This window comes from Chiloscyllium plagiosum, unplaced genomic scaffold, assembly GCF_037043375.1.
Source record: "Chiloscyllium plagiosum isolate Xiang-an unplaced genomic scaffold, Cpla_swu_hap1 HiC_scaffold_53X, whole genome shotgun sequence".
Taxonomy (NCBI): domain Eukaryota; kingdom Metazoa; phylum Chordata; class Chondrichthyes; order Orectolobiformes; family Hemiscylliidae; genus Chiloscyllium; species Chiloscyllium plagiosum.
This window is the reverse complement of record NW_028270191.1, coordinates 20,109,761-20,132,231: the sequence shown is the minus strand read 5'-3', so window position 1 is coordinate 20,132,231 and position 22,471 is coordinate 20,109,761. Positions and strand designations below refer to the sequence as shown.

The following is a 22,471-nucleotide window of genomic DNA, read 5'->3' as shown; positions in this document are numbered from 1 at the left end:
TTAATGATGTTGACACAGATGAAGTTTGACCAGGATGCTGGCATAATTCCCCTGCTCTTCTTCCAACGATTTGATTTGCTCACAGGATGTGGGCTTCATGGGATAGGCCAGAATTTATTGGCCATCTCTAAATGATGACTAGGAAGTTGAACGCCTGCATCGACCCATGATGCTCTTGGGGAGGGAAGTGACAGATCGTGACTCAGCGACACGCTGAAGGAACAGCGATCTATTTCCAGGTCAGGATGGTGAGGGGAACTTGCCAGGGGTGGTGTTCCCACATATCTGCTGCCCTTGTCCCTTTAAATGGTCGTGGTCATGGGTTTGGAAGGTGCTGTTGAAGGAGCCTGGGTGAATTGCAAGTTGAAAGTATTGGTGGTGGAGGGAGGGGATGTTGAAGGAGGTGGATGTGTTGTCAATCAAGCGGTGGCTACTTTGTCCTGGATGATGTCGAGCTTCTTGAGTGTTGTTGGAGCTGCCCCCATTCAGGGCAAATGGGGAGTATTCCATCACACTCCTGATTTCTGCCTTGTCGATGGTGGACAGGCTTTGGGGAGTCAGGAGGTGAGTTACTCACTGCAGTATTCTTAGCCTCTGACCTGCTCTTGGAGCCACTCCAGTGGCTACTCCAGTTGAATTTCAGCTGGTCAATAGTAACCCCCAGGATGTTCATAGTGGGGAATTCAATAATGGTCATACCATTGAATGCCAAAAGATTCTATCTCTTGGTTGGTGGTGGTCATAGCCTGGCATTTGTGTGGTATGAATGTTACTTGCTACTTGTCAGCCCTAGCTTGGATATTGTCCAGGTCTTGCTGCATTTGAACATGGACTGCTTCAGTATCTGAGGAGCCGCGAATGATGCTGATCATCGGCGAACATCCCCACATCTGACTTTGTGATGGAGGGAAGATCATTACTGAAGCAGCTGGAGATGGATGGGCCTTGAACAGCAGTGATTCTGAGAAACATTAACATTCTCTGAAGAGGGCAGACAAAGCTGCCGTTTCACCTCACATTTTGAAGCCTAATTTGAGAACACTAACAGCCAATCCCGAATGTCCTTAACCTTTGAAAGTGAAGCCGTATTGAAACAGACCTGCAGCCACCGAATGAAGATTGAATTTTGTTTTGTTTAGGAATGAAATAATTCAAAATGAAATTCTGGACGACCTCCTGTTCAAACAGGAGCAAGTCCCAGAAGGAGCGAGGCTCCACGTTTTCCGTTGCTCGCTGTGAACAGGTTGACTCCTGGGTTTGGTGCCATTATTTTTGTGTGGAGATTTGGGGAGGCTACAATATACCTCATCACAAAGATCCTGAGGCCAGAGAAACTGAAGGTGCCAACATTGATAGGTGCCTCTATTCCAGGCTCTGAAAAGCCATTTTTTTCGGGATAGTGTGGACAAGGGTGTACCTGGAGCATTACCAAGCTCAGGGAATGTGATGTGATGTGATTCCCTCTGGTGGGTTGATGGCCGAGTGTTATTATCATGGGGCTGTTAATCCAGAGACCCAGTTCAAATCCCACCATGGTAGATGGTGGAATTTTAATTACTTTTTTAAAAATCTGAAATTAAGAGTCTAATGGTGATCATGAATCTATTGTCGATTGTTGGGGAAAAAAAAAACCCATCTGGTTCACTAATATCCTTTAGGGAAGGAAACTGTCATCCTTACCCGGTCTGGCCTATATGTGACTCCAGACCCACGGCAATGGGCTTGACTCTTAAATGCCCCCTGGGTAATAAATGCTACCCTTGGGCAGTGACGCCCTCATCTCATGAATAAAGAGGAAAAAAAAAACTGACCTTCCATGACCTAAAAAGACAACTCACTGTCTCTTCTTGCACTTTTTTTCCTCACGGAAGAATTCCTGTCGAAAGTGCTGGGAGAGGGAGAGCTCAATATTTCACTGAAAATGCTGGGCAGCACGGGGGCGTGATACACCTCTCCTCCCCCCGCCCCCCATCAATCCCTCAGAGAATATGCCGTGCCAAAATCCCTCACCTGGAGAATTTCGGTGCAAATTGCTGCACCCACCTCATTCAGACTCGAAACAGCAATCCTGAACAAATGGAACAGGCCACTCATGAAGCAATAGTTGCTCGCTTTATTTCAGAAATGTTCACACTGCAGCAGAACTGACCATGTCACCATGGACAGGGAGATCCGCCAAGACCAAATCCTGGAGCGTCGGAGGCAGAGGGGGTGACCTTATAGAGGTTTACAAAATTATGAGGGGTATTGGTAGGATAAACAGACTGGGTCTTTTCCCTGGGGTGGGGGAGTCCAGAACTAGAGGGGCATAGGTTTAGGGTGAGAGGGGAAAGATATAAAAGAGACCTAAGGGGCAACCTTTTCACACAGAGGGTGGTACGGGTGTGGAAATGAGCTGCCAGAGGAAGTGGTGGAGGCTGGTACAGTTACAATATTTATAAGGCATCTGGTTGGGTATATGAATAGGAATGGTTGGGACGGATATGGGCCAAGTGGGACTAGATTGGGTTGGGATATCTGGTCGGCCTGGGGGAGTTGGATCGAAGGGTCTGTTTCTGTGCTGTATAGCTCTAGGACTCTAATCTCCGCGATACATCGGAGGCAAGTGTTCCCCAATGTTGCTTCACAGCTCCCTAAAACCTGCTCTTGCTCTCGCTGCTCTGATTTTCCAATGTGCTAACTAGAATAGCCCGAGGTTTGTTTGATTTGTGCTCAATTGTTGTGCTCGCTACCGATAGAGAACAGAAGTGTGGCGGGAGCTGTAGTGCCTCAGAACAGTGTTGGGGCCAGTGGTTAGAAATGTCACCTCCACAGGCCAGTCGAAATACTGAGACCGGGCTTTCGGTGAATTCACAATGTGATGTGGCCAAAACTTTCCCCATTGCTGCAACAAAGCAAGGAGATAAAAGGACTGGGACTGAATGGCGAGTAAAGTCTATCGCTGTGTACGCATTGTGTCATTCCAGAAACAGAGATGTCAAACATTTACAAAACAGCTCTCTCATGTAAATCAGATCCTCAAGTGCCTTGTACAGTATTTTAATATTTAAAAAAGTATGATTGCTCACATCAGAGCAATAAACCCCTCGAACTGTCCTCTATCTGTTTGACTTAGTCTAAACGAAGCAAAGAAGTGCTGATGTGGGTGGTGTTCTCTACCTGCTTTAGATCTCCATGTGCACCTGAGGCTTCCGTCTCTGCACCCAAACCTTCAGCAGACATTGGAACACAGCAACAGAAGTAGACCATTCAGCCCCTCAAGTCTGTTCCACCGATCAGAGAGCTCGTGGCTGATCTGTGGCCTAATTCTGTGCACCCTTCCACGTTCGTGTCTATCCCCCATGTGAACAGCACGCCTTATCCTCGACCCCTTTACTCAGTCAACCATTCGGAAAGTAGAGAATGCTGGAGAATCTCAGCAGGTCTCAGTGTGGAGAGAAACAGAGACAATGTTTCAAGTCCAGTCCGACTCGTCTTCCGCAACGTTCACCCTGTTTCTCTCTGCTGCCACACCTGCTGAGTTTCTCCAGTGCTTTCTCTGCATTTATTTCAGATTCCCAGCCTCCACCTATTTTTCCTTCAGTCAACCATAATGAAATATTAAGAACAAAAGACAAGTACAGCACACGAACAGGCCCTTCGGCCCTCCAGGCCTGTGCTGATCATCACGCCCTAACTAAACTAAGCAACAAACCGTCTGCCCTTATTCGGACCGTATCCCTCTATTCCCTCCATATTCATGTAACCATCCAGATGCCTCTTCAATGTTGCCCATTTAAATGCTTCCATCATCTCTCCTGGTAATGCAGTCCAGGCTCCTATCACTCTCTGCATGGAAAACCTCCTTTGCACATATCCCTTCAACTTGGCCCCTCTCACCATGAACCTGTGCCCTCTTGTAATTCAAAACTCAACCTTGGGGGGAAAAGCCTATCCATGCCTCTCATCATTTTGTAGACTTCTATCAGGTCTCCTCTCAGCCGCTCTCTTTCCCAGTCTTTTGAACCTCCCCTCACAGCCAAAGCCCTCGAGACCAAGCAACATCCTGGTGAACCTCCTCTGCACTCCCTGTGCCAAAGCTTCCATGCCCTGCTGGTAGTGTGGCGACTGAAACTGCACACAAAACTCTGAATGCGGCCTAATGAGGGTCTTATATCACTGCTACGTGGTCTGGCGACATGGTGGCTCAGTGGTTAGTACTGCTACCTCATAGCGCCAGAGTCCCAGGTTCGATTCCAGCCTTGGGTGACTGTCTGTGTGGAGTTTGCATATTCTCCCCATGTCTGCGTGGGTTTCCTCCCGCAGGCCAGTTGGATTGGCCATGCTAAATTGCCTATAGTGTTAGGTGCATTAGGCAGGGGGGAAATGGGTCTGGGTGGGTTACTCTTCAGAGGGTTGGTATGGACTTGTTGGGCTGAAGGGCCTGTTTCCACACTGTAGGGAACCTAATCTAATCTACTCCATTCCCCAGCCAATGAAGGCGAGCATGCCATGTGCCTTGTGTTGCCACTTTTCAGGAACTATGGACCTGTACATCAGTCTGTACGTTAACGTTCCAAAGGGTTCTGCTGTTTACAGTAGAATTCACCTTTCCTTTGACCACACACTCCAGCTCTGGGCAATAACTCTCTGTCATTTTGTCCTGCTCTCTGTCCAGACTCGCTAACGTTTAAAATCCCTTCCGATCTAAGATTAGAGTGATGCTGGAAAAGCACAGCAGGTCAGGCAGCGTCTGAGGAGCAGGAAAAATCGACGTTTCAGGCAAAATCCTTCCTATCCAGCACACTGGGGATCCACTCGTCACACAGTTTCCTCTCTCAAAACCTTCACCCTCCTCCCCCCGCCACCAAAGTTCTCAGGAAAATGGCTCTGACTTCCTTCATGCCTGCCTTTGTATCTCCCTGCAACAGGCTGAGGGTAACCAGCACTTACTGTGTCACCTCATTGGGTGAGGGCACTCTGTCTTCAGCTGCTCAGAGGGGACAGCTACAGGCCGCAGGCTGCAAGATCTACCAACAGAAAAGAAGCCAAAAGAGCTGCCGATACTGTCAATCAGAAACGACAACTAAAGCTGATGGAAAAGCTCAGCAGATCTGGCAGCATGGGTGGACAGGAATCAGAGTTAACGTTTCGGATCGTTAACTCGGATTTCTCTCCACAGGGGCTGCCAGACTTGCTGAGCTTTTCCAGCAAGATCTATTAAAGTTTTGGATCGTCGGGCGGGTGCAGGGTATGGAATCTCTGCATGGGAAAACCTTCTCCCTTACTTACCCTCCTCCTGCTGCTCTTTTCCAGATAAAGCCGGATATTAGGAAGCTGGCGAGCGTTCAGAAGAGATTTATCAGGATGTTGCCGGGTATGGAAGGTTTGAGTTATAAAGAAAGGCTGGAGAGGTTGGGACATTTTTCACTGGAGCGTCGGAGGTTGAGAAGTGACCTTTATAGAAGTTTATAAAATAATGAGGGGTATAGATAGGGTTCATGGTAGCTGTCTCTTTCCTAGGGTGGGGGATTTCAAGACTAGGGGGCACATTGTTAAAGTGAGAAGAGAAAAATTTAAAAAAGACATAAGGTAAATTTTTCACAGAGTGGAGTTTGTGCGTGGATTAAACTTCCTGAGGAAGTGGTGGATGTGGGGACAATCAAAAGACACTGAGATAAGTACATGAATAGGGAAGGTTTGGAGGGTCACACACTCTTGTCAGGATGTCACCAAAGTCAGGTTGGAAATCCCGCAGTGCGGAAACAGGCCATTCGGCCCATTAAGTCCCTCACTGACCCTTCAGAGAGCATCCCACCTTCTCCATCCCTGTAGCCCGCATTGCCCATGGCTAACCCACCTAGCCTACATTTCCTTGGATACGATGGGCAATTTCTCATGGCCAATCCACCCTAACCTACACACCTTTGGACCGTGGGAGGAAACTCACGCAGTCACGGGGAGGACATGCAAACTTCACAGACAGTTACCAGAGTCTGGGATCAAACCTGGATCGCTGGCAACATGAGGCAGCAGTGCTACCCACTGAGCCAGCATGCTGCCCACAACAGACTGCTTGCCCTAACTGTCTCCTAACACTATCTTTCCTCTGAGGCTCATCCTGATTTTTTTTTCACCTTCAAAGCCCTTTTGTGATTCATGTGTCGAAGATGCACAACAGCAGCTCTGTAAACATGGTTGCAGCAAACTCATACTTGACTGAAATCCCTCTCAGTGCTGCTTCAGTGGTGAAACAACACTCTCCTTTATCTCCCCTAAAACAGCAGCGAGTTCCCCCAGGCAAAGCTCGTAAGTGAGCTGTCCGACAAACCAAGTTCATCCTGAAGGCACCAGTGATGTTCAGGTGATCGTGATGCCTGGATCGCAGGTGGGCTCAGCTCAGGGCTAGTGAGGAAGAGGCCATTCAGCCCCTCGAGCCTGGATCAGCAGGATCATGGCCATTCCAGTGGAGTTCCCGTTCTCGCCATCCCCCTGGCATTCCAAGTTTGATAAAGTTGACAGGATGATGGCAAAGCACGGGAGCTGAGATGGAGACCAGCTGTGATCTAATTGGAGGACGGAAACAGGCCCAGGCAGGGGCGGGTGGGAGCTGAATGGCCTCCTGCCCTCTGTCCATTCTGTGGAAGGTGCAAGCTGAGCAGCCCATCAGAGGCGAGGGGAGGAACACACTGTCACTGTCAAACGTGTCGGGATCAGAACGAGGCCAGTCCAGTGGCCCTCATAGAATCTGAGTTCCCTGATTGGGGCTGTTAACCTGGTTCAATCAGGGAGCCCTGGCTGACAGATAGAAACAGGAGGGTCAGAGATTCTGTTCACTCAGTGCTGGCTCTGAGGGAGCTGGATCAGTGTCAGGGACTCTGTGCGTGTAAATAAAGGGTGACTCGGTGACAGGAGACCAGCCCCTGGTGAGTTATATCCAACCAGGGTTTGAATAAGGAAATGAGGCAGTGTTTGAATTGAAAGAGAGCGTATCAGGCGTTCGATTCGCTCGCTGCAATTGAGTGCGATTCCTGGGGTTAGAGGACAAGGAACTGATTTGGAACTTTCGACCTCTGAACAGAAAGGGAGTGGGAAATGGAAAACTTCGGGCAAACGGAAAATCAGAACTCTCTTCCGCTTCCAAATGCAAACCGTCTCCAGGCTGCCCCGGATTCAATGCTCTTGCTCGTTCTGTCGCTCCTTCCTGGATTCATTTATCACCTGCAGAGACAAAACAAAAAAAGAGAGGAGAGTTTTCTACATAGCGGGCAACGAGCGAAAGAGCTTTAAAAATGTGCAGTGGAGGTGCAGAATTCTTCATTTCTTTCACTGGGTGGTTCTGCATAACAGTGTGATTTAATTTAAACTGACATCCCCAGTGTTAAGACTCTGGAGTCAATAAATGTGAGGCTGGAAGAGCACAGCGGGTCAGACAGCATCTGAGGAGCAGGAAGGTCCTTACGAAGGGTTTTGAGCCAAAACATTGATTTTCCTGCTCCTCGGATGCTCTTCCATCTCCACACCTATTGACTCTGTCTTCCAGCATCTGCAGTCCTCACTGTCTTTAAGATTCTGGGATTGGTTCGAGCTGGTTCTATTACATAGAACATTCCAGCGCAGTACAGGCCCTTCGGCCCTCGATGTTGCGCCGACCTGTGGAACCAATCTGAAGCCCAACCAACCCATACTATTCCATTCTCGTCCATATATTTATCCAGTGACCATTTAAATGCCCTTAAAGTTGGTACGTCTACTCCTTTTGCAGGCTGGGAGTTCCACGCCCCTACTACTCTGAGGACCTACCTCTGACATCTGTCCTCTATCTACCACCCCTCAATTTAAAGCTATGTCCCCTTGTACTAGCCATCGCAATCCGAGGAAAAAGGCTCTCACTATCCACCCGATCTAACCCTGATTATCTTACATGTCTCAATTAAGTCACCTTTCATCCTTCTTCTCTCTAACGAAAACAGCCTCGAGTCCCTCAGCCTTTCCTCATCTTGTTGGGGAAAGGACCTGATTTACTGACGTCCCACAAAACCAACTTCCCTTTTGAAGCAATCTTTTTTTAATCCCCCTCTCCAAAATACAGCTGCTCTCGAAATCAGTAAGATCCTCACCTCTCCGTCCTGTGTCTCAATGGTTTTGATTAACACTGTCTTCCTGCTCGGAATCTCCGAACTGAGATCGTAATCTAAAGCATGACAGCCAACACACAAAAGAAAGAGAATTACCCAGCCACCTCCGTCGCAAAATACAATGATCTCAAAACAGTTTAGAATGCTCGCCAATTTTTATAGGACTCACCTCTGAGGCTCAGGGAAGTAAAGGATTGAACTGGGACTGCAATCCTATTGAGGGAACAAGACACACAGTCACTGCAAATTCCAGAATATCTTTTTTTCACAAATCTAGCTTGAAAGGAATGTCACAAAGCAGTGGTGGGAATCTGGGAATATTTTGGACACTGGCGATGCTATTAGAATATGTCAGAACCAATGCTGCGAGCTGAATTCAGACAGGTCCGACCATTCAGTTTGTCAGTGGTTACAGACCCTTACTCCCTGTTCTCATCTCAAATCTGCAAATATCTGAGCTGAGGCTTGGCTTCACTGTTGAGGGGGTATGGCATCGCCAGGGGTGCCACCAGTGAGGTGGAGTGCCAGGTTCTTGGAATCTCATATCCCAATCAAACATTCCTCCTCCCCCTGGCTATCCGACGTGCTTATGGGATCTCACCTTCTGCAAGGGTTTGTTTACAACATGAACTGTGGTCAGAGAGTCACAGAACTGCACAGCACAGAAACGGACCCCTCGGTCCAACTCATCCATGCTGACCAGATATCCTAACCTAATCTAGTCCCATTTGCCAGCACTTTGCCCATATCCCTCTAAATCCTTCCTATTCATGAACCCATCCAGATGCCTCCACCACTTCCTCTGGCAGCTCAGTCCGTACACGTACTACCCTCTGCATGAAAATGTTGCCCCTTAGGTCTCTTTTATATCTTTCCCCCCCTCACTCTTAAACCCATGTCCTCTAGTTTTGGACTGCCCACCCCAGTGAAGAGACTTTGCCTATTTACCCTCTCCATGCCCCTCTTGATTTTATAAACCTCTGTGAGGTCACCCCTCAGACGCTCCAGGGAAACCAGCCCCAGCCTATTCAGCCTCTCCCTGTAGCTCAAACCCTCCAACCCTGGCAACATCCTTGTAAATCTTTTCTGAACCCTTTCAAAAGTTTCGCAACATCCTTCCTCGAGGAGGGAGACCAGAATTGCACGCAATATTCGGTTGCGGGGTGGGTAGTTTGTGAACTTTGGCAGAGGGAGGGGGGAACTGCTGCTGGGGTACAAGTTCTTCTGTTTCTATTATGTCTCCCTGGGTGAACCCATCACGTTTGGCTGTGCCACAGGAAAGCCTCTCAGCTTCAGAGCTGAAGCACGAATCCATGGTGAGGCAGAGAAACACAGAACAATCACAGGAAGGGTAGGCCCTTCGAGCCTCCTGCACCACTCCCCCCCCCCCTCCCCCGCCCACCCTGATTCAATAGGATCATGGCTGATCATCCAACTCAGCCCCCTGCTCCGGATTTCTCCCCCATACCCTTTGATCCCTTTAGCCCGAAAAAACTATTAAAATGGAGGCAGCACAGGGAGATATCCTTGGAAATGAGGGAAACCAGCTCCTGGTTTTGAATATCTTGTCACTCAGTACTGCAGCTCTAAAAAACAAAGGAGCTCTCACTCCAGTGTGTTTGCTTAAATAGACGTCAAAATGATGGGAATAAAACTGCTCTAAATACAAGCACACAGGATTTCTTTCGCCAGCCCCTTTGGTCTTATCCTCAGCAACGACACAAAAAAATCTTCAGTGGGCCTCCGGACGAAGCACTGCTGATAATCACCACAGGAAATGGCATAACCAACCGAAAGAAACCCAAACATATAAATAGAAAGCAGGAATTATCAGCAGTGCTTCATTCGGAGGCGCACTGAAGATGTTACCTAGTAGGATGATGAAACGTCTGGAAATGAACCTTCCAGCTCAGCGAGCAAACCTACATCCAGAACCTTAACCTGAGCTACAAATCTTCTCAAAACTTGCTACAAAAAAAAAATCCCCATTTATGTGTGAATTTACAGCTCAAGTATTCATGCCTTTTTGACGGGTTCTTCCTCGTTCAATCAGACAGCAAGATGCTGTTGGTTGGCAGTGCCGTGTCAAAGGTCAAGGCCAGTCTTGCAAATGAGGAAAACCACGTCAAAACGACAAAGGCCTGACTAGTTTCGGTTAGCTTTTTCATTTATTCTGGTAAATGGAAGAAGATTGGTCTTGAAATGGTTTTCTAAGTGGAGATTATAGGCCAAAGCTGAGCGGCCTGGTCAGAACAGCTCAAAGGCAATGCTCCCAAACACGTGGCCACTCCCGACATCAGAAAAAGGAAGCAGCAATTATTTAAACAGTTTTACTATCAATGTCTTTTCTGATGAACAGACAAATTTTGAGTGCTTTTGGACAAGAGCTATTTTTACTGGGTTTGAGTCTCACTGACTGGGCCACCACTTATTGCCCGTCCCTGGTTGTCCCTTGAGAAGGTGACGGCGGGCTGCCTTCCTGAACCACGGCAGTCCATTTGGTGTCGGGTTAGTCAGGATAAGGAGGGAGGCTGTTCCCGGATTTTGACCCAGCGACACTGAAGTAACAGTGCTATCGTTCTGAGGCAGGATGGTGAGCGACCTGGATGGTGATTGGAAGTGACATTCATAGAATCATCGAATCCCCACAGTGCAGCAAGGGGCCATTTGGCCCATCGAATCGGCACAGACTGTCGAAAGAGCATCCTACCCAGACCCAAATCCCTACCCCCATCCCCATAGCCCTCCATTTCCGAGGCCAATCCAACTAGCCTGCACATCCCTGGACACTACGGGCAATTTAGCACGGACGATCCACCTCACCTGCACATCTTTGGACTGTGGGAGGAAACCGGAGGACCCGGAGGAAACCCACGCAGACACGGGGGAAGAACATGCAAACTCCACACAGACAGTCGCCCGAGGCTGGAATCGAACCCGGGTCCCTGGCACTGTGAGGCAGCAGTGCTAACCACATTGTATCAGAAGTCACACGACACCAGATTACAGTCAAAAAGTGTGGTGCTGGAAAAACACAGCCAGTCGGACAGCATCCAAGGGACAGGAGAATCGATGTTTCAAACATAAGCTCTTCATCAGGAATGGGGGGGGGGGGGGGCCCACGGGGGTGGTGAGATAAATGGGAAAGGAGTGGGGCTGGGGGGGAAGGGAGCTGGGAAGGCGATAAGTAGATGCAGGTGGGGGAGTGATGGTGATAGGTTGGAGTGGGGGAGTGATGGTGATAGGTTGGAGTGGAGGGTGGAGCGTATAAGTGGAAAGGAAGATGGACAAATAGGACAAGTCATGAGAACGGTGCTGAGTTGGAGGGTTGGATCTGGGATGAGATGGGGGGGGAGGGGAGATGAGGAAACTGGTGAAATCCATGTTGCTCTGGTGTGGTTGGAGTAAACCTGTTGGACTGTAACCTGGTGTCATGTGACTTCTGTCCTTGTCCACCCCAGTCCAACACCGTCACCGCCATATCATGGCCACCATATTGTGGGCAGCTTTAAACCAGATCCACGTTAGAAGCTTAATATTCGTTCCCAAACAGAAACCGTCCACCTCTCAACACCAAAAGGAGATAGGATTTCCCTCCCCACAGTAAGTCAGCCATCGGTACACATCACCCTGGCACCCTGGCAGAGAATGGCCTCCGAGGTGGGATGCTGAAGTGGCCTTCCCCATAGCAACAGGAGCCTGAAGCCTCTGATGCCTTTGGCTCGATGGGGCCAATCCCCGTCCAGCTCACCTGCTCTCTTCCCCTTCCAGAAGTTTCCTGTAGGTGGCGATTTCGATATCCAGCGCCATCTTGACATTGAGCAGGTCCTGGTACTCTCTCAGGTGTCTCGCCATCTCATCCTTCATGTGATGAACCTCTTGCTCCAGCCGGGCAATGGTATCCTGGTAACCAGACGCTTCAACGGAGAACTGCTCCTCCAATTCCCGGAGCTGCCTCAGCAGGGAGTCGTTCTGTCGGCAAATACTCAATAAATGTGACAGAGAGCCGAGACCCACCCGTATACAGACAGCACTCTGAGGGATACACCACCTAACCCTGAGGGAGCGAACAGACTGAGAAGCATGACAAACCCCTCATGAACTGGATATTTTTACTTCTAACTGAGCTGATCGATGCTATCTCAAACAGAAACAACTAACACGGTCAGAAAAAAAGTTAGCATCAAACTACGTTTCTAAATATGCCTCTCAATTTAAACAACCAGCGAACGGCATCACTTTTCCTCCCCCTGATGTTTTGAAAAAAATTGAGAGAAAGATGCATAATCCGCAGCAACAGTTTACATTTATGTAGCCCCTTTAATGCAGCAGAATGCACCCCACCCACCTCCCCTCCCCAAGGCGCTTCATGAAAACACAGTCGATCTCACGTTGACATCGAACCACAGAAGGGGATATTTCGATAAGTGACAAAACGTTTGGCCAAGGAGGTAGGTTTCAAGAATATAATTGAAACACAGAAATTAGGAGCAAGCGTAGGCCATTCAGTCCCTAGAATCCCTACAGTGCGGTAGCAGGCCATTCAGCCCATTGAGTCCACACCAACCCTCCGAAGAGCATCCCACCCAATCCTTGTAACCCCACATTTCCCCATGCCTAACCCTCCCAACCTGCACATCCCTGGACACTATGGGACAATTTAGCATGGCCAATCCACCCTAACATACACATCCCTGGGCACTACGGGACAATTTAGCATGGCCAATCCACCCTAACCTGTACATCCCTGGGCGCTATGGGACAATTTAGCATGGCCAATCCACCCTAACATACACATCCCTGGGCACTACGGGACAATTTAGCATGGCCAATCCACCCCAACGTACAAATCCCTGAGCACTATGGGTAATTTAGCATGGCAAATCCACCCCAACCTGCACATCCCTGGGCACTACGGACAATTTAGCATGGCCAATCCACCCTAACATACACGTCCCTGGGCACTACGGGACAATTTAGCACGGCCAATCCACCCCAACGTACAAATCCCTGGGCACTATGGGTAATTTAGCATGGCCAATCCACTCCAACCTACACGTCCTTGGGCACTATGGGACAATTTAGCATGGCCAATCCACCCTAACCTGCACATCCCTGGGCACTGTGGGATGAAACCGGAGCACCTGGAGGAAACCCACGCAGACAAAGGAAGAATGTACAAACTCCACACAGACAGTCACTCAAGGCTGGAATCGAACCCGGGATCCCTGGCACAGTGAGGCATCAATGTTAACCACTGAGCCTGGTCTGTCGTTCAACAAGATCATGGCTGGTCATCCAACTCAGTCCCATATTCTCCCTTTCTCCCCATACCCTTTATTCCCTTTAGCTCTAAGAACTATATCTAACTCCTTCTCAAAAACATGCAATGTTTTGGCTTCGACTACTTTCTGTGACAGAGAATTCCACAGGCTCCCCACTCTCTGGGTGAAGACATTTCTCCTCATCTCAGTCCAGAATGGCCTACCCCATATCCTTACAATGTGACAGGAGAATCGACGTTTCGGGCATAAGCCCTTCTTCAGGAAACGTCGATTCTCCTGTTCCCTGGATGCTGCCTGACCTGCTGCGCTTTTCCAGCAACACATTTCCAGCTCTGATCTCCAGCATCTGCAGACCTCACTTTCTCCCCTTACAATGTGACCCCTTGTTCTGGATTCTGGTCATCGGGAATATCCTTCCTGTCTAGTCCTGTTCAAATTTTACAGGTTTCTATGAGATACCCCCCCCCTTCATTCTTCTAAACTCCAGTGAATATAATCCTAACCGATTCAGTGTTTCTTCATACGTCAACCGTGCCATCCCAGGAATCAGTCTGGTAAACTTTTTTTTTTTTTTTACAGGCGTAGTCTCAGCAAGGCCCTGCACAATTGCAGCAAGACCCCCAACTCCTGTACATGAATCTGTTCGCTATGAAGGCCAACATACACTTGCCTTCTTCACCACCTGTTGTACTTACAAGTTTACCTTCAGCGACTGGTGTACAAGGATATTCAGGTCTTGATGCACCTCCCACTTTCCCAATCTATCACCATTTGGATAATAATCTGCCTTCCTGATTTTGCGACCAAAGTGGATAACCTCATATTTATCCACATTATATTTCATCTACGTTGCATTTACCCACTCAACTTGTCCAAGTCACACTGAAGCATCTCTGCATCCTCCTCACAGCTCACCCTCCCACTCAACTTTGTGTCATCTGCAAACTTGCAGACACTCCATTTAGTTCCCTCATCTAAATCATTAATATATTTTGTGAATAGCTGGGGACCAAGTACTTACTACTCACTGCCTGCAACTTGGAAAAAGACACATTTATTTCTATTCGGTTTGCTGTCTGCTGCTAGTTGTCTATCCATGTCAGTACACTACTCCCACTCCCATGTGCTTATATATTTTATACGCTAATCTCTGATATGGGACATCATTGAAAGTGTTCTGAAATTCCAAGTAAACCACATCCACTGACTCCCCCTGATCAACTCCACTAGACACATCTTTGAAAAATTCCAGAAGATGTGTCAAGCATGATTTCCCTTTTGTAAATCCATGCTGACTGTCTAATCCTGTCACTGTTTTCCAAGTGCTCTACTATTAAATCTTTTACAATGAATTCCAGCATTTTCCTCACCACCAATATCAGAGCAACAATCTATAATTCTGTTTTCTCTCCACCTCCTTTTTGAAATAGTGAGTTTTCATGAACTACCCTCCAATCATACGAACTAATTCAGAGTCTATAGAATCTTGAGAGGTGACCACCAATACATTCACTATTTCTAGAGTCTTTCAGTACTTTGGGATGTAGATTATCGAATCTTGTGAATTCATCTGCCTTTAATCCCATTGATTTCCTCAACACCATTTCTCAACTAATACTGATTTCCTTCACTTCCTCTCTCACTAGACCCTGTGTCCCCCAACACTTTTTAGGATGTTATTTGTGTCTTCCTTTGTGAAGACAGAGCCAAATTATGTATTTAATTGGTCTGTTATCTCTTTGTTCTCCACTATAAACCTTCCCCTGTTTCTGACTGTAAGGGACCTATATTTGCCTTCACAAGTCTTTTCCTTTCCACATGCCCATCTTAAGGGAGGAAAGAGAGCCAGAGGTTTAAGGAGGGAATTTCAAACACACAGAGGAATGCAGCAGGCCTGGACATACATGTGGAGAGAGAAAGAGAGTTAACCTTTTGAGGGTGGTGTGGCTCTTCCCCAGAACTGAAGACGTTCTGACATTTTTGACCCAAACTGTACAGCCAGCGTGGGAGTGTTGAACCCTGCTCTTCCCCAGCTGTCATTACTGATTGGTCAGTGCTTTCAAAAACCGGACTTTCTTTCGCACTTACGGTTCCTCTCAGGGCATCCAGGTCACAGGTCAGGGTCTGGATTTGACGCCGCGACTCATTCAGGTCCTGCTTTGTCTGCCTCAGGGTTTCATTGTGTCGGTTGGCGGCTTCGGTCAGGTCAGTGAACTGCCGAACGGAACAAGGACAGAGGTAGGTTACAGTACATAGAATCCCTACAGTGTGGAAACAGGCCCTTCGGCCCACAACGACCCTCTGAAAAGCATCCCACCCAAACCCATTACTCTACATTTCCCCCTGACTAACGCAGCTAACCTACACATCCCTGGACGCAATGGGGTAATTTAGCATGGTCAATTCACCCTGAGCTGCACATCTTTGGACTGTGGGAGGAAACTGGAGCAAACCCACACAGACACGGAGAGAATGTGCAAACTCCACACAGACAGTCACCCGAGACTGGAATCGAACCCAGGTCGCTGGTGCTGTGAGGCAGCAGTGCTAACCACTGAGCCACCATGCAGAAGACAGTGGGGATAGCGCAGTGTAAACACACTGAGAGGAAGGAGCTAACCACTGCCCCCTGCCTTTCCCTCCGTTCCACCATCCGGCCTGGAAACTCTGCCCCATGGAGAGACGGCTGGGTTTGGCTCTGTTCAAATCGAGAGAGGGAGACCAAGGTGGGGGGACCTGGAACCCAACATGAATGCCCATTAGCCGAAGTGGGGAAAAGGGAAAATCTAGTGGAAACTAAAGACAGAGACTCGGGTGACACTTGGGGGCTGGTATCAGATGGAAACGATGACTGATGCAGCTCGCTGGATTGCTGTAAATAGCTCAAAGAAAGCTCCAGGCAACGTCAGTCCCACTCTACATTGGCCACTCTTAAAGGTATCGGGCTAATGGAGGACGGGCAAGCAATGTTAACCATGCCAGTGTCACCCACATCTCAAAACAGATGAGCAGAAATATTCATTTTAAACAGGGCCCTTTGTGAAGGATCTGTGTCAAACTGCTTCACATAGAGGTTTATAAAATCAAGAGGGGCATGGATAGGGGGGATAGACAAAGTCTTTTCCCTGGGGTGGGGGAGACCAGAACTCAAAGGCGTAGGTTTAGGGTGAGAGGGGAAAGATATAAAAGGGACCTAAGGGGCAACTTTTTCCACACAGAGTGTGGTACGTGTATGGAATGAGCTGCCAGAGGAAGTGGTGGAGGCTGGTACAATTGCAGCATTTAAAAGGCATCTGGATGGGTATATGAATAAGAAGGGTTCAGAGGGATATGGCCAAATGTTGGCAAATGGGACTAGATTAGATTAGGGATATCTGGTCAACATGGACAAGTTGGACTGAAGGGTCTGTTTCCGTGCTGTATAAGAGAGACAACACTGAGGTTTTATTGTTGCCATGGGACACCAGAGGCCTATAGTGAAAAGGCTTCACAATGGGACTCATCACTGGGAGCTCTGGGCAGCTGTGCTGAGTTGTTACCTTAGACTTGTACCACTCTTCAGCTTCCTGCACGTTCTTGGTGGCAATGGTTTCGTACTGGGTGCGGATCTCTTTCAGAGCTGCAGTCAGGTCAGGCTTTACCACTTCCATCTCGAGCTGTAGCTGTGAAGCCTGCATGTTCGCCTGCAGGTCCCGCAGCTCCTGGGATTACAACAGGGAAAACGTAACTCCCCCATCCGTCATGTTTACACCCACCACATAAAACCCACTATTGACCATCCAGTTCCCCCTTTGCAACGCTCTTTAAGAGAAAAACACCAGAAATAGATGACCTTACAGGAGTTAATTAAAATCATGAGGGCTACAGATAGAGTTAATGGCAGTTGCCTTTTCTCCTAGGAAGGGGGGTTTCAGAACTGGGGCAGGGGAGGCATTTTTAAGGTGAGAAGAGAGAGATTTAAAATAGCCATGAGGGGCAAGGTTTTTACACAGAGGATGGTTCTCCCGTGGAATGAGGAAGTGGTGGATGTGGATACAGTTACAACATTTAAAAGACATTTGGATAAGGACAAGAAGAGGAAAGGTTTGGAGGGATATGAGCCAGGAGCAGGCAGGTGGGACTAGGTTAGTTGAGGACTATGGTCAGCATGGACTGGTTGGGCCGAAGGATCTGTTTCCACGCTGTACGACTCTATGATTCTGTAAAAGGACTGATCATCATTCCAAAACTGGACCCACAATCCTCTGACTCAGAGGCAAGAGCAAACTGAACCACTCAAAGACGGAAATGCTGACAATTCAATCAAAGCATGGAAGTCAACGGTTACAAGATGGAGAGCTCTGACCTGCATCTGGGCCCAGCCGAGAATGCAGAGTGTGGATACAGGAAAAGGCTTTCATTTCCCACGACCGAGGCCCCTTGAGGGAGGCAAGGAACAACCCCGAACCTCCAACGGCCCAGCTCACCTCATTGTGTATCTTCTTGAGAAACTCGATCTCGTCTAGCAGAGATTCCACCTTTCTCTCCAGCTCCAGCCGAGTCAAAGTCGCATCATCCACATCCTGTGGGGGTTCACGTTAGGGGACGGGGGGGGTGCAGGGAGTAAGCCAGAGAGGGAGAGAACAGGAACATGCAAAGGGCATTCAGGGGGAAGGGGTAAGGGGCCAAAGAACGGAAGACATTTTAATTTCTGTCTTCGAGCTGGTTGTTATCGTTGTCAGAGCAATGCTCAGTTTCAATTGCTGACTTGGATTCAGTTTTCGAGAGAGTATTTTGCTAAAAATGGTCGCTTTGATGCTCAAGTTTAGGGCAAAATGTCCCACTTTAAGTCTCCATGGCAGCTGAGGCTTTGCTGCTTGCTGTGATACACTTGCAGTGTCTCAAAAGCAAGGTTCACAAACCTTCCTCTGAAGGCATGACACACTAGACTCAAAACCATAACTCGGTTCCTCACTCCACACTTGCTGCCAGACCTGCTGAGTTTCTGTTTTTTAATTCACCCTGTGTTGTGCAAATTATGACATCGTTTCCAGCACAAATATTTCTTCCACCTTCTAATATCTTGGAATGGATGTGCTGGTGGCCCAGTGGTTAGTACTGCTGCCTCACAGCACCAGGAACCTGGTATTGATCCCACCCTTGGGCTGTGTGTGGAGTTTGCATATTGTCTCCGTGCCTATGCGGGTTTGCTCCGGTTTCCTCCCACAGTCCAAAGATGTGCAGGTCAGGGTGGATTGGCAGGGCTACAGGGACAGGTTGGGCAGGTGGTGGGTCTCGATGGGATGCTTTTCAGAGGGTCAGTGTCGACTTGATGGGCCGAACGGCCTGCTTCTACACTGGAGGGATTCCATGATAATATCTGCTGCAAATCTGGTGAGCCCCACTCCTCAGGGGCAGCTGAGAGAAGGCTGACAGATTTAACAAGCCATGGCCCCTCTGACAGTGCAGCCTCCCACCAGCTCTGCGCTGATCGATCAGGCACAATTTATTTGGTCAATCTTCCGGTCTGAAGCGGAGGGAAGTGTGTTACAACTTAAACTGCAGCGGTTCCAGAAGGCAACTCACTACCAACTCCTCCAGAGCAACTGGGGACGGGCAATAAATGCTGGACCCAGCCACATTCCACAACCACATATTAAAGACAGAGCCACACCAAGAGCCCAGGCAAGTGCAGAGAACAAGGCTGCGAGATTTTTAATTTTTGTGATGGCTCACACCCTCCCATCAAATCACAATTTAACCCCTTAAATTCCAGGAAATACAACCTTTTCTTTTGTAATTTAAGCCCTGGGAGTCTAGCTATTAGTTTGGTGTATCTGTGCTGCGCTCCCTCCAAGGTCTGACACCCAGAACTGCTCATGGTTACTCTAGGTGTGGTCCAACCAGGGCTTTGTATAGGAAGGATGTTGTGAAACTTGAAAGGGCTCAGAAAAGATTTACAAGGATGTTGCCAGGGTTGGAGGATCTGAGCTAAAGGGAGAGGCTGAACAGGCTGGGGCTGTTTTCCCTGGAGTGTCGGAGGCTGAGGGGTGACCTTATAGAGGTTTACAAAATCGTGAGGGATATGGATAGGGTAAATAGACAAGGTCTTTTCCCTGGGGTCGGGGAGTCCACAACTAGAGGGATGAAGGAGCAGCGCTCTGAAAGCTTGTGATTTCAAATAAACCTGTTGGACTATAACCTGGTGTCATGTGACTTCTGACCCTGTCTGGAATGAGAGTGAAATGCGTAAATTACAGACACCTTTTTTTTTGTCAATGTCTCTACTTCCCAACCATTACTGTGTGTACTGTAACCATTTTCAGTAGAGCACAGAATTATTTAGATAGGGTCCAGCAGAAAACCTCTATCAATCACTGGGACAGAGCCACACCAGCTCCATTCCTAGAGATGCAGCACTTTCTCGGTCACAAAGTCTACATTCTGCAACATTTCTTTTCCCTTGCTAGCAGCTCGTGCTAACTCTGTGTTGTGAGTTCTAGAAAGGTTTGGTGCAGATATCTGCTGTTCAGGATTTGAAAAATGCCTCTTGTATATTCTACCATGCTGAGCATTTGGCTCTCCCAATATGTGCCAGCTTTGGTCGGAGTGTTTATCTTCGGGGAAGTGGTGGCAGACGGGAAAGCGATAGGCAATTGCAGACGGTGGTATTACCCGTGGCCAGCAGTCTGGACCAGTTTACTCACCTTCCTGAACAGTAACAGATTACTCTCAGCATCCTCCCTCTTCTGAGCTTCCTCTTCCAACCTGCAGCACAAATACACACGACCATTACTGATCTCCCGGCCTGACCGCAAAACCACCCCATGCTGCAGCAGTGACCTGTGGCATTGCTGGACCTCTCCTTTAAGTGGTGCATGTTGACGTACCAACACAACTGGTATGCATTTCAACAGCACCACCTCCCATCTCGTCCATCAGCCACTCTGGAACATGGCTGTATTTCTCTTTTGTTTGTTTGCTTTCCCCACACGTAGCATAGAATCCTGACAGGCCCTTTGGCCCAACATGTCCACACCAACCTTCCAAAGAGTATCCCACTCAGTGCCCTACCCTACATGTACCCCAGACTAATACATCTTACACATCCCTAGAAACTACAGGACAATTTCACATGGCCAATCCACCCTAACTTGCACATCCCTGGGCACTACGGGACAATTTAGCATGGCCAATCCACCCTAACCTGCACATCCCTGGGCACTACGGGACAATGTAGCATGGCCAATCCACCCTAACCTACACATCCCGGGGCACTATGGGACAATTTAGCATGGCCAATCCATCCTAACCTACACATCCCGGGGCACTATGGGACAATTTAGCATGGCCAATCCACCCTAACCTGCACACCTTTGGACTGTGGCAGGAAACCAGAGCACCTGGAGGAAACCCACACAGACACAGGGTTCCCACCCTGAGGCTGGGATCGAACCCGGGTCCCTGGTGCCATGAGGCAGCAGTGCCAACCACTGAGCCACTGTGCCACCCATCCCACTAAACAAGCTGCAAAGTGAGGATCTGGGTGAGCGGTTTTATGGCAACTGGGGGGCAGGGTGGTGGTTGGCAAGGGCACCAGGCAACCCTCCCCACTCTTGTGGGAACATTTACAGCCCTGAGTTGACGAGAGGCGGCACTTCCCTTCCCTCTCCACCCTTAGGACCCTTCCCCCCCCACCCCCTTCGGCGCTTTAGCACCCGCCGAGATAATCAAGCGTTCCCCTGGAGCTAGATGTAACATTGTCTCTGGCCATCTCACTTAGGGAGTGCCCAGTGAAGGACAGGTTGGTGCTGGGAAAGCTGGTGCGCGCTCTCTCTCTCTGCGCGCGGGAGAGGGCGAATGTCAGGATTACCTCAGCTGTCCGCCACCCACCACCAGGGGCCTCTGCTGGCCATCTGTTTCGGAAGGTGGTTGCGAAGAATTCGGATTTCTAACAAAGCCATGTGCCCCCCCACCCCCTTCTCCCGCGGGCATTGTATGGGTGGCAGCTGCCATCTGGTATCCCAGCAACCCCGGCTCCTTTCAGCCCTCGCTGGTCCAGGGCCTTTGGAATTGATGCCAAGGTTCGGTCAAAGCGGCGCTTCCTGAAACCTGCAGCCTCCCTGCTCTGCGTCGTGTCATTAAACCCTCGAGGAACCCATTAATAATAGAGGCACACACCAGTGATTGAGGCCTTTAGTTTGCATCCAGAGGCTTGCGAACACGATGCCTGAAAGGGCGGGAGGGGGTGTTTAAAAAGAAAGTAGCTGGCCATGTGAAAGACCACAGCTTCCAGGGCGACAGGACACAAAGGGCCTCTCTCTCTCTCTGTGCTGTGACGCAGGGTCAGGCCTGTGGGGATGATGTTCGGGAAAGTGCACAGTGATGGAAGACACCTACCTTTTAAAACTCTGCTGTGACAAAAGGAGTTCTTGACTTCAACAGGGAATCCACAGAACATCACGTGGAACAGATTTGCAAGAGGATATAAAGCTTGAGCTCAGAGGTAGTGTCCCTACCTATGAGCAAGGAGGCCTGGGTTCAAGTCCCACCTACTCCCAAGGTGTGCCAATACAGGGCGGCACGGTGACTCAGTGGTTAGCACTGCTGCCTCACAGCACCAGGGACCCACGTTCAATTCCAGCCATGGGCGACCGTCTGTGTGGAGTTTGCACATTCTCCCTGTGTCTGCGTGGGTTTCCTCCGGGTGCTCCGGTTTCCTCCCACAGTCCAAAGATGTGCAGGTTAGGGTGGATTGGCCATGCTCAATTGCCATAGTGTTAGGTGCATTAGTCAGAGGGGCGTGGGTTACTCGTCGGAGGGACTTATTGGGTCGAAGGGCCTGTTTCCACACTGTAGGGAATCTAATCTAATCTCTGAACAGCCTGATGCGAAATTATCGAGAAATCTTGTCCGACATTAGTGAGGGGCCCAGCATATAGGATTCACCTCCAACTGACCTTATTGGAGGGAAATCATTCGACCCAAACTCCCCCCACCCCTGAACATGTTTGATCTGTCAGCTTCAGCAAACTGAAGAATATTGGAGAAGGAGCAGTCCTGATCATTTACAAATGTGCTTCTACTATT

The 22,471-nt window shown here is 48.9% G+C and overlaps 1 protein-coding gene across 1 annotated transcript in view; it reads right to left on the bottom strand.

Annotated features, from left to right (window-relative positions):
• Positions 1-2,098: 2,098 nt before the first annotated feature.
• Positions 2,099-22,471, bottom strand: part of LOC122543421 (peripherin-like) — a 33,593-nt gene continuing 13,220 nt past the window's right edge. Inside the window, exons 2-9 of the mRNA XM_043682134.2 lie at positions 20,089-20,149; positions 17,869-17,964; positions 16,942-17,103; positions 15,491-15,616; positions 11,869-12,089; positions 8,287-8,330; positions 8,100-8,173; positions 2,099-7,200 (exon numbers count right to left, since the gene is read on the bottom strand). Coding sequence (XP_043538069.1) covers positions 7,153-7,200; positions 8,100-8,173; positions 8,287-8,330; positions 11,869-12,089; positions 15,491-15,616; positions 16,942-17,103; positions 17,869-17,964; positions 20,089-20,149 — 832 coding nt within the window. The 3' untranslated portion in view covers positions 2,099-7,152. The remainder of the gene's footprint in view (positions 7,201-8,099; positions 8,174-8,286; positions 8,331-11,868; positions 12,090-15,490; positions 15,617-16,941; positions 17,104-17,868; positions 17,965-20,088; positions 20,150-22,471) is intronic.